The 11,748-nt window shown below is 36.5% G+C and overlaps 1 protein-coding gene across 5 annotated transcripts; it reads left to right on the plus strand.

Annotated features, from left to right (window-relative positions):
• Positions 1 to 1,920: 1,920 nt before the first annotated feature.
• On the plus strand, positions 1,921 to 10,343 carry LOC134541588 (oligoribonuclease, mitochondrial). Of its 5 annotated transcripts, none has more exons than XM_063385120.1 (6): positions 1,921 to 1,949; positions 4,253 to 4,323; positions 5,289 to 5,450; positions 6,072 to 6,165; positions 7,932 to 8,058; positions 9,463 to 10,343. In XM_063385120.1, the coding sequence occupies exons 2-6, from the start codon at positions 4,285 to 4,287 to the stop codon at positions 9,590 to 9,592; spliced, it is 552 nt and encodes a 183-aa protein (XP_063241190.1). In that variant the 5' UTR covers positions 1,921 to 1,949; positions 4,253 to 4,284; the 3' UTR covers positions 9,593 to 10,343. The 5 variants fall into 5 exon arrangements, with proteins under 5 accessions (XP_063241190.1, XP_063241193.1, XP_063241194.1 ...); XM_063385123.1 differs by lacking the exon at positions 1,921 to 1,949 and adding an exon at positions 1,980 to 2,214; XM_063385124.1 differs by lacking the exon at positions 1,921 to 1,949 and adding an exon at positions 1,992 to 2,024.
• Positions 10,344 to 11,748: the final 1,405 nt, after the last annotated feature.

The raw sequence follows: 11,748 nt of genomic DNA on the forward strand, positions 1-11,748 counted from the left end.
AGCACTGCTGAATTTTCGTAACCGGTACGATTCGCTACGGGTTTGCATTCTCTGTCACGTCGGGTCGCATTTTGTGGCCAAGAGTTATTTTCAGGGAGTCCGGGTTGCGGCGGGGAGGACGCTCGTTCCGCGACGTGCAAGCCAGGCTGTGGCAGGATTCTTCACGGAATAAAGGAGCTCGTGAAAATGGACAACATTGTATTATCCTTGTTACCATCTACCGTTCCTTCTACCTATGTAACGCTCCCTCCAGGTCCCGTATTTTCCGGTTCTGGCCACGTTGGCCTGAACTCCACCTTCTCTCCGACGAGAGCTATGCGGGCAAATCAGGACAGTTCACCACAGGGAATTACGGACGATAGGCCGAGGGATGTCAAAGTTAAACAGAAAATGGCAAAAGTATACGATCAAAAGTTCTTAAACATGAGCGCAATCTAACCTACTACAATATGAATGTTTCCGCTTTTGCATATGCGCGGCTAGATGAAAATTATACTAGAGTCACAGTAGCTCCTTTAAGGTTGATAAAGTTATTATTAGGAGGGTGGATTGCAAACACACATATCACACAGTAAAAGTTAACTAAATCAAAAACACATTTATTAATGTTTTAGCACACCTTAACACTAAAGGCTTGCTAGAAGCCCTAATTAAACGACGATGTACTGCCATCTAAGCCTGGAGAAATGCTTAAGATTCACGTCCACTATCCGAGTACTTTGAACATTAAATTTACGTAATATGCCAAAATATCCCTGTTGGGATTTAATTGATTAAGCGAAAAGCCGCACGTAAGAATGTACGGCTAAGTGGGGTCGGGCGCAGAGCTAATTGAAAAATATTAGATAAATTTACGACTATGGCGATGAACTGGAAAAGTGGCTCAAAAACTGTAGGCTCTGCGTTCACAGAGCGACCGACCCCTGTGAGCTCCCGGCGGCAACTGCCGCTAAAGCACCGCGCGACCTCGCGTCAAGACGCGTGTAGCACGGGAAAACAGCCACGACCAGTTTTGGACTTAGTTGTTAAATTTTGTGATATTACGTGATTATTTTACAATTGCACATAATTCTCATATTACTTCAGTATATTTTAATTGTTATTATTTTGGTTTCTAAAAAGAGGAATTATTATTTAATTACACACTAGCGCATTGCCACACCCGACCTGGCGCTTTGGTCGACTTGCTGTTCGTCGCGGCGCTCTTCAACTCACACAGCGGACATCACGCACGGGCGTGTTCATTGCACTTACGAGTAAGTGTTGTTGGGACGTAACGGTCTGTGCGACCCAGAGAGAGCACCGGCGGCTGGCGTCAAATTTAAAATGAATTGTAAAGTTACGCCCGACAAATGGAATATCCTATTGTTTAATGCATATGGAGGCAGATGGTTATGATTGCACAGTATGCCCTACAACAGTAGATGACGGTACTGGGACCTAGGCTTGTCTTACTGCCCAGGCAGTACCACATAAAAATAGGAAGTTTGTTACTGATAGAAGCTTCTAGGATTTCATATTCTAGGTAATTTTTTTGTATTATTTAATTTTAAAAATTGGGTATTTTATAGCATGATATAAAACTTATTTGATATCTTGAAGTCAATGATGACTGGCTTCTTCAATGAAGTAATTGGTTTGTAGTACTAAATTATTTCATGGAAATTAGTACAAATTTAATTATAATGTCAAGTGACACTAGATTATTGCCTTTGAATATTCTTTATTGTGTTATCTCTTTCTAAAGTCTAACTGAATCAACTAAATTATTGGGCGTACATATTGATGATAAATTAAAATGGAATGAACATATAGGTATCAATAAAACTTTTCATAAATTAAGTAAAGCTTGCTACGCTCTCAGAATTCTATGCCAAATTATAGACAGAAATTCTCTACGAACTGCATATACTTTGCACTTTTTTCACACACACATGATATATTAAAGAGTAAGTAAAGTACAATAACATAATTATATAGTCTTTGCCAACATTATTATTATTGACTTGTTTTATGTTTCTATGGTTCGAAATTTTAGAATCTCAATTTTGTATTTTGTATAGTCTTTGTGCGAAGACAATGTCATAATTTTCTTTTTAATATTTTTAATTTTTTTGGTTTGCCTGTTAAATAAATAATTTATGTCTTTTTTTAAGGTTCTTGGTAATAAAGGTTTATGCGCTGTAGTATTTCCAAGTACACATATTTTTAAAGGTGAGCGTGTAGCACACGCTCATTCATCATAGTTTTAAGCCTATACGTGTAATAATTGTGGGAGTTAGCCATGCTGGAAAGGGTTTGCTATTTTGGAAATGGCTTACGAGGCGAATGTTGGACTATGGGCTACTACTGCTTTTCTTAAACCGGTTAGCTACTTTATGGTAGGTATGGTGTGAACGATTAGTGAGGTTAGGTTTTCGTTAGATACATTTAAAACACTCAATTGGTATGAACGGTTTAATTAATATATTAAGTGAGCCCAAGTAAAACCGAATTGACTGGCTAAATTTGGGGGTTTTCGGGTGGTTTGGGGGGGGGGGGGGGGGTAGTTTGTCTGTAGTCATGCATTAAGTAAGCAGATAAATTTATTTTCTGTATGCTTTAAGTAGTCTAGGTACTGGTACCATAACAATATAGATATCACCAATATGGTGGCTCTTAATCATGACTTTATTTTAATGGGACATGGAGCAAATATGAAGGTTTTGGGTAGGGAAAATTCATACACTTATTTGCTTAAAATACATTTCTGAATTTGCTAACTTTCTGGTATTGTATTATATACTACAGTTTTACCAAATTTAATTCAGAAAATTATACTGAAGAGATTTATTTTGTGTATCATAGTTTAATTTCTCCCAGAAACAATAATTGTGCAAAACAAGCATTTAAAATGTTCCCATCCCTTTACTGTAAGAACCTAAGGTTGTTATTACTTCAACACCGCCTTGTTGACGACTTCATTAATATCGCTGATATGTAGAGATTTATAAAACCTGTTTTAATGTCGCTGAACTAAACTCGCCAATTCTTTCGCTTTGTTTTGTTGCTATTTCTTCAGTGAGCACAAAACTAACCTAACTTATGAAAAGGAGATTCTTTTTATGTTATTAATTAAATTTTATAATTAACTAATAAAAGAAAATAAACATTTATCTAACATCTCAAATAAAACATAACACACCTATTACCTAAGACAAAAAAATCAGTGTGCATCAAACAGTGCTACAAATCACTAAAACATTTTAAAATCATAACTAAAAATTTAGCTTTCCCAGCTTTGTGTGAATGATCATGTACTGTCAATAATGTACATTTTAAAGTTCAGTCAGAAAGTTTAGCTATTTTACTATTAAATTCAATCAGTATTGCTAAACACAGACTGTCACTTTCCTCGTTACTACTATTAACAACCACACACACACAAACATTATTATAAGCTATTAGTTTATTATTATTATTAGTAATTAAAATAAACTTATTAATAACAAAAAATATTTGCCTTTTGCCATTTAATTAATTTAATTACTCTAAATAATTGAAAAAAGAACAGACAGCCCTACATATTTATCAGTCATAATAGATTGTTGTACAAATTTGTCTATTGTGTTTCTCGTGAACAAAATCAGCATTTAACATTATGAGATGCGACTTTGGACCTTATATTTCTAAATACATGCAATACTTTTGCACTAATTTGTAGGAAATGCACATTTTTAAATTCAGGTTTTTTTTCCTTGTATGAAACTTAGTGGGTAATGCTATGATCATCTAGGAAATTAAGTTATAAATAAATTTTAAAAAATATTCCTTAGGATACATTATTTCATTAATTAACTAAGCGTACAGGTGCATTACGATTCATAGCCTTCCTCAGCTAGCTTAACTGATAAGGCATTTCTAGATAAGCTTTTTTTTTTTATGACCTTCACTTTTAAGACACTGTGTGATTTGTGATGTTTATTACATGCAGGGCTGTGCCCAGAAAGACACAAATGTCAAGACTACATCAGCCACCATCTGCCTTTATTTTTTACATAAAAGTACTTTAGTGTTTGAATATGTGCTGCTTCTATCCATTAAAACCATGTGCAGGTTTACTTGTTTACTTTTGACAAGCTTAAATATCTAGGTACACATTGTAAGGTAATTGTGTGGTATTGCAGTATTTGTCTTGTGAACCAACACATGAGGTTTGAGTGTCGCAGAGAAGTAGCGTATTGTATCAGTTAAGTAGTATGTCACTTTGTAGTTTCAGGTGCAGTCTCTCGTTCCATCACTTCGATGGATGCCAAAGACAGACTTGTGTGGATTGATATGGAGGTTTGTAAGCATGGCAATCTAACTGCAGGTGATGAAAGCAGTTTGGGTAATATTCTTACATCGTGGCTTGTCTGTGATATAATAATAAAATTCAGAAAATACTAATTTTAAAAACTAGAGACGTTCCTGTATTTACCCTGAAAACAGTATTGTTAAATTCCTACTAGTTTCTGAGAAATTTCCGTTTGTAGGTCACATTAGATAGCCTATGCAGTGAAGCGGCTGTCGCTATGTTGTGCTTTAATTACGTTGCCGATTGTGGTTTTCCATACATAAGAACTTGTTTATTTTGTAATTGGATACTGTATGTAATGCAATAAAAGATAAAAAAAAAAAAATAACGCCAGTCTCTGCTGTGCATCCAAACGCAAGCGTCAAACATTGATAGGTTTTTTATTTTAGCAGTAAGGATGCTCGAAGCGCTGACTTGTTATGTGCAATAGTATGTAACCTGGTGTATAAAAGGAATTGTTATTACGTGTTTTAAACATAATAATTCCTTTTTGTATATCAGGTTACTTGCTATCGCACAGAACAAGTCGGCACTTCGCGTCTACATACTTCTAAAAAAAATCATTGCCAAGGGTTGACGCTTGAGTTTGGATGCACAGTAAGGACTCATATATGAATATATTTTTTTCAACTTCTACCCTATTTTCCTTCCACTGCATCATAAAATCCAAGTACATAATATACCCGTACTTATATATCAAGAGCCACAAAATAAGTTGCTGTGCTTAACACATTGTTGGCGGCCACATCACTGCCCATGCTACCTAATGTAACATATAAACTGTGATATCTCATAATTTAGCAGAAATGTAAAGACTCTGTTTTTCAAGGTAAATACAGGAACGTTACTGAAAAAAAGTATTTTCGGAATTTTATGATTACTTCACGGAAAATCCGCACTGTAAGAATATGACTGCAGTTTGTCCGGACTAGAGCCGTGCCTGTATGTGCAGATGACGGGGCTGGAGGTGCAGACGTGCCACATACTGGAGGTGGCGTGCGTGGTCACGAGTCCCAACCTGGTCACCATCGCAGAGTCCCCTCCGCTCATCATCCACCAGCCGGACCAAGTCCTCAACTCCATGAACGAGTGGTGCATTGAAAACCATCGCAAAGTAAGTTGCAGCTGGCTTACAGCTGTGGGTAGTACCTAGAGTAGTGGCTTCTGGGAAATAAGGAAAAAAACTAAATAAATCAAAAATTGGTTATTGAAATATTTCAATTCTGCTCACCTAACTAACCTTTACCATAAGTTATTACTGGCCTTATTTTCCGGAAGATATGCTGAGATACTCCAGTTCCATTGAAACATGCCTATTGTTCTATCTGTGCATCCAATTTGAAACTTATTGTATGAGTTCCTTTAACTCCTTCTTTTCCTGCCTGAGACTGTGCAGAGATTCAGGAAGCCTTGGACTAAAGTGGCATAATTGATGCAGTTTACAGGCAGAGCATGTAGTTTTTCAGCTAAGTGGAGGTTCAGGATATGGTAATTAACAACCGTCTAAAGTGGCATTAAGTGAGACATTTAAGAGGCAGAGTCTATAGTTCTTCAACTAAGCTGTTTCCAATGGGAAGATGCAAGAATACGATTATAATGAGACCCCCACTTTAAGTTTCTGGAGATTTGTCTAAAATCATACAATATTCAGGTAAATACTGTACTTATACTTATGTTTGTAACTTTTAGCAGATTCATAATGTTTTTGAATGGTTCTGCCTTGTTTGTTTATCAGTCAGGCTTGACAGAAGCATCGAGAAGAAGTACACTTTCTTTGCAAGAAGCGGAGCATACTTTGCTGCAGTTTCTGAGAGCTCACACTCCACAAGGTACTGCTTCTAAAACTGACACGAGCATGTAGCTTCAAACCACTGTGAGTGATTCCTGTAAGAAAAGGTTTAGCATGTGTATGACTTTCATTGCTGTTTTTTAACCCCCGACGCAAACAAACAAACCAATTTTAATATAGTACGTATTTTTGTTTGTAATAGTGTGTTCTTAGTTATGATTCAAGAAAATCTGTTCAGCCATTTGAAGATCATCAGCTCTTTTTAGTTGATGAAGGGATGTGAACAACTTCCACAGGTCTGATTGATTCAAAATTTGGTTCCGGTTACTTCAGTGATATTGCACATGGTAACCTTGACTGATGCAGTATGGTATGGATGGTGTAATACGGTACAGACAGCATTTTAACTATTAATAGTAGTTTTAAGTGAGAATTGCAAAGTTGAGGATATTTTAATTTATTAATTTAAGTTTTTCACCTTGTTGAATTTATAGTTTATTCTTCGCCATACATAATCAAGCTAATTGTTTAAGTTTTATCAAAATGAAGCCGAATGTGTTTTGTATAAATGCATTCTGAGATGTACAAATTACAGTAAGTGATTATTCATAAATTAGCGTACGTGTGGTACGATATTTGACTTTTTTGTTAAGTGCCCAGACGCGCGAGAGTAACAAGCACCCAATCAGTTACGTGAATACGAGATGCAGTGATATGCAATACAATCAGTCACGAAATCTATTCGCGAAATTCAGGCGTCTCTAATTATAAGCCGTTTGACTAGTTAAATGCATCAAACAGAAGTCATCGTGCACAATTCAACGTAACTAATCATAAAAACTGATGCATGTTTAAAATTGATTGACAGCAGCTACCCAGCTACGACAATGCGCTCTATGAGGATATGCTGGAACTTTTTGAGAGGCTTTTCCGTGACCTCCGTGGCTCCTCCTCGATTTTGTCGCATCACACAGTACAACTACTTGATGGGCCTTAGTTGCCTGTTTTGCTTTCTCTTCCTCTTTCATCTTCACAGACTGTAGGTGAGAAGTGTGAAATGTGTGTGGATTTAGACGATGTGAACTTGCAGTGAAGTGTTACATTCCCATGTACTGGAATTCAAAACCTTATTTTTCCTGAACATGTTACATGTTTTTACAAACTTTTAATTTCACCTACCTTTCACATATTCATTCAGCCATTCCCTTACAGCTGGATGGTTAAGTTTTTGCAGTGGTATGTTCGCTTTAACAAAAGCGTGAACTGTGTCGCCAGCTAGTTCAGTATTATTGTCAGCTTTGTTATGAAGACAGATGTTTTCATTCTTCTAAAGTAAAGTGACGCTTAGTTCTAGAACCTGATTGTGTATTATCACAAATTGTATTCCACACATAAGTGTAAACAACCTCCCATCCTTGGTTCTTTAAGTCCGTGAAAAATCAATGGAAACTAATGATAAATAAAAATGTTATTCACAGTTATAACTCCTTCGTGACTTTTGTCCCACCCTTATTACATACATGAAAAGGTCACTTGTTCATGTCATGGATTGATAGAGAGAGTATCGCGAGTGCGACAAAATATGCGAGCTAGATACTGCTGCTGTAAAAATTGATTCATTTTAGCTCAAAAGTTAATGGAATTGAAATAAAAAAAAAATAATTTTTATTTATCCACTCAATAGCATTTTGTAAGCTACCGTACATCTTTTACAAGTCTGTCGCTGCGACAAAGTGTCTAGTCTACAGTTCAAGCACATGTCGGCCACTGTGATGCAGCGAGTGTCGCACGTCTGGTGTGTGGCAGGCAAGTGCCCCCTGGCGGGCAACTCGGTGCACTACGACCGCCAGTTCCTGCACCGCTACATGCCCCAGGTGGACAGCCACCTGCACTACCGCATCGTGGACGTGTCCACCGTCAAGGAGCTGTGCAGGTGGGGACTCTGCACGCGTACGATACCACAGTTGCTACTCGTCTTTGTGTGACAGTAATTACTTACGCTGCTTGAAGGATGGGAATTAGCTTGAGCCTATGGTTGTTTTTTCTGAGCTGGAAAATTGAAAAGTAAGGTTGTTTATCAATAAAACTACTGATTGTCAAGTTCCGGTCACCGGCTTTCCGGCTTCATCCTTCTGCTACGGTGGGCAAAACATTTCGCCCTCTCCATTGTGGCTTGTCAATTCCTAGATTCTTATCAATCAGTGCATGAGATAAACAAATGCAGTTTTCTTTTAATAGCCTTACTATACTCGCATCATTTCCTCATAAAATGCCACCAAAAAATTTAATAGCATGTCTATAAGCAAAGGTGTGTGCTACTTCCGTGCCCAAGACAATTTGCTTCACATATTATGTGAATGTGCAAATAGGTGGTGTGTACATGGATTGGATGTCCCATTACCTACAGTTCTGTTCAAAATTTAGTTGTACTGTTACCTTCTCTTAAGTTCTTTGTTCTGAATGTTTTACAATCAAAATTAAGGTCGAAAATGTTTTTACATTATGCACCACATAAATGGCACTCAGAAGCACGCTGCATGGCCCGGGATACGTCTGGGGCATTTGGTGTGGTTCAGGATCTCGCGGAAGTGATTGGCATGCTATGTCTTTCTTCGGCAGAACTCTGCAGTCGTTGACAGCAAATCTTGTTTTTTCATGTAATTTTTTGTTGTTGAAATGTTTATGCTAATAATGTTCATGCCTAACAATAATAGCTGCCCAACACTAACATATAGATTCAAAAAATTACCCATCTACATATTTGCATTTCCAAATAACTTTACTAATGAAGACAAAAATTTTTTTTGTGAAACATCTAAGGGTCGATATTATAGGGTAATTGCCACACATCTTCTGAAAGGTGAAATGTCAACTGATCTTGGTAGTATTTGTTTACATTTTTAAAAAATTGAATAAAATATTGTTTTTGCTTTGTTCGGTTTATTTCAAAATGAGTCAAATATATTTAAATGTTTGTTTGTCATTTAGTGAAAAAGTATTAATGATTTGAACCTAAACATTCTGACATAATGACACGAGAGGTGGTGCATTAAGAAAACGTTGTACTTGCATCCAGGAGGATGCATATTCCAATTTTTGTCCATCCATCCTGATTTCGGCTTTCTCTGGTTTTCGAAAAGCACTTCCTGCAAGTACTAGAATGGTTCCTTGTACAGGCCATGGCAGATTCTTTCCTAAATTGTATTGGGAGCATCTGTCTCTTAACAACCTTGTCGACGAGTTTTAAAATCCGAAATGAAATAAATAATTAGAATCCCAGGATTTCCTACATTGCGTGAATTTTGCTGCCATTCATAGGAGTAATATGTTTTTGCAGGCGATGGCTTCCACAAGTGATCTCACGTGCGCCCGTGAAGGCGCTGAACCACAGGGCTCTGGACGACATCAGGGAGAGCATTCAGGAGATGCGCTACTACCGCTCGGCCGTGTTCAGCAGCGTCAAGTGACTGCAGTGTTCAGTCTACTAACCAGGCTTCCACTTGTAAAGACAGCGACCACGTGTTTGGCATGCACAGCTTTACCCTGTTTTATCGCATAATCGTTGCACCCATATTTTAGGGCGTCAAAATTTTTATTTAAAAAAAAATCTAGCGTAATCATTGCATGATGTTTTTGGTTCCGCTATTAAATTCCGAGCGCTTTGTGTAGGTATCTTTTCCTTATAAAACAATTAATTTTTAAGTAGAAATCTTATATTTATTCGGACATTATCTCTTACTTTTTTAATTAACGGAAATATACGAAGTTGTCTGACGTGTAAATTTTCTTGTAAAGACTTTTTTAACGTTATAAGGTTATAACCTTTATCTGTTGGTCTGCGTCGCCGCGGTGTACCGCTTATAAAAATGTAGCCAGCGCTAGTTGGCATCATTCATGTTTGGTTATGTTGCTTTCCGTATAGAGCGCGAACACGTAGTCGAATATCGATATCTCGCTGATTCGTGCAACGCGCTCTCTCTGTCGAGTGCCGAGTTAACTACATTTGATAGCCCGTACTCTTTCATGGTAAGTGTGTACTACAACGATAGTTACGTGTTAGTTCACGTCACAGATTCAAGTGGCTTGCGTTTGGGTCACAGATTTTGTTTTTCTAATTAAAGTTGAAGAAAGGTTTTTGTTGCATGAATTATTAATATGAATTGTTTGGCGTGCTCTTGCATACTCCACCTTTTTTTAAATAAACTTACTTTCTATGAACTGGTTTTTTTTATAACTTTACCTAACCAAAAAATCTTTTCCTGCATAATCGTTGCACCCCTACTTTTCAAACTTGATTGTAGTATAAAATGTGCGACGATTATGCACGAAAACACGGTATATGTTGACTAGTTTTGTCAGACTCATGGCAGTCATATAAATTGTTTCAGGACACGAGCACAAAAGTTTTAGACACACATTATTATGCAGTGAGAATTTTATTTTTAAATGTATTATTAAAAATTATTTTTTTATAGAAAATTTAGAATGATAATTTTGTTAATATTTTAACTTCACAAGTATAATTTGTTTGGTTAAAATATCTTCGTAGTAGTGTGAAACTATGTGAACAATGCAGTTATTATACGTCTAGCGCACCAGGTCAGCACCAACAAGTAGGGGTCTGCGAATATTCGAAATCGAAAAAATATTTGTGAATAATTTATTATTCGATTCGAGATCTTTAATCGAATTTTTTCTGAAAAAAAAAAAAAAAATCGAAATACTTGTTACTTTTTATCTTGCACATTTTTGATTGGCCGATATTCGTAGGACGTAAATATTAAAATCTTGTTAATCTAGCAATAAGAATTTGGTTACATCTATTATGAGCCAAATTTTAACTTTCGACGCACGCAGCCAAAACGAAAATAAGCAGATTCTGCCAATGGTCGAAAATGATTATCGAACTCGTGATTGTCACACAGGAATCGACTTAGTATGACGTCACGCATGCTTCACAAAATCTTTAAAATAGTGTGTAAATACATATTGTGTTTTATTTGGGAATTCTCCAAATTTGGCATATTTTTAGTGAGCTAAAATGGCAGACAAAGCAAAACGTAAAAGAAGTGGTTTGTACTTATATTTTGAGCAAGGTGACGGCGAAGCAATTTGCTCGAACTGCAACAAATGGTTAAAGACGCCGACAGGTTTGTTAGGCTAGCGTACATTAGTGTTTAATAATGCGTCAATGTACTCAGGTCGTGTCCTAAATATCAGATTTTACAAACAAAATTATGTGACGCAATATTGTGTACAGATTTATGTCGTGTTGTGCTGTATTTATCAATTTGTACGTCCAGTTTTGTATGTAGTGGATTTTTTTTTGGGAATAAACCACGCCATGTTGTTAACCTTCAAAACACATGTACGGCGGTAAAATAAACGTGTTCAGGAGTAAACCGTTGTTTGTCTTGTTCTTAAGACTTGATAATAAATAAGTGTTGTAGTAACGTGTATACAGTAAAATACCGATATAACGAACTTCACATTAATTATAATTTCACTTTAACGAATAATTTGAAATTTCCCTCCAATGACTGTACACATACGATTTGTTATAATGAGATTTTACTGTACCATGTTTTTATTATTTTTTAAAAATTATTGCGGTAAATGTATC

This window comes from Bacillus rossius (assembly GCF_032445375.1).
Source record: "Bacillus rossius redtenbacheri isolate Brsri chromosome 4 unlocalized genomic scaffold, Brsri_v3 Brsri_v3_scf4_1, whole genome shotgun sequence".
NCBI classification, from domain to species: Eukaryota; Metazoa; Arthropoda; class Insecta; order Phasmatodea; family Bacillidae; genus Bacillus; species Bacillus rossius.

What these genes read in the sequence shown, in the direction of transcription:
- LOC134541588 (XM_063385123.1), top strand. Translation starts at nt 2,142, where the DNA reads ATGTCTTTTTTTAAGGTTCTTGGTAATAAAGGTTTATGCGCTGTAGTA. An exon ending in GCATTGAAAACCATCGCAAA is followed by an intron (nt 5,451 to 6,071) that starts GTAAGTTGCAGC and finishes TTTGTTTATCAG; the next exon opens with TCAGGCTTGACAGAAGCATC. An exon ending in ACCGTCAAGGAGCTGTGCAG is followed by an intron (nt 8,059 to 9,462) that starts GTGGGGACTCTG and finishes ATGTTTTTGCAG; the next exon opens with GCGATGGCTTCCACAAGTGA.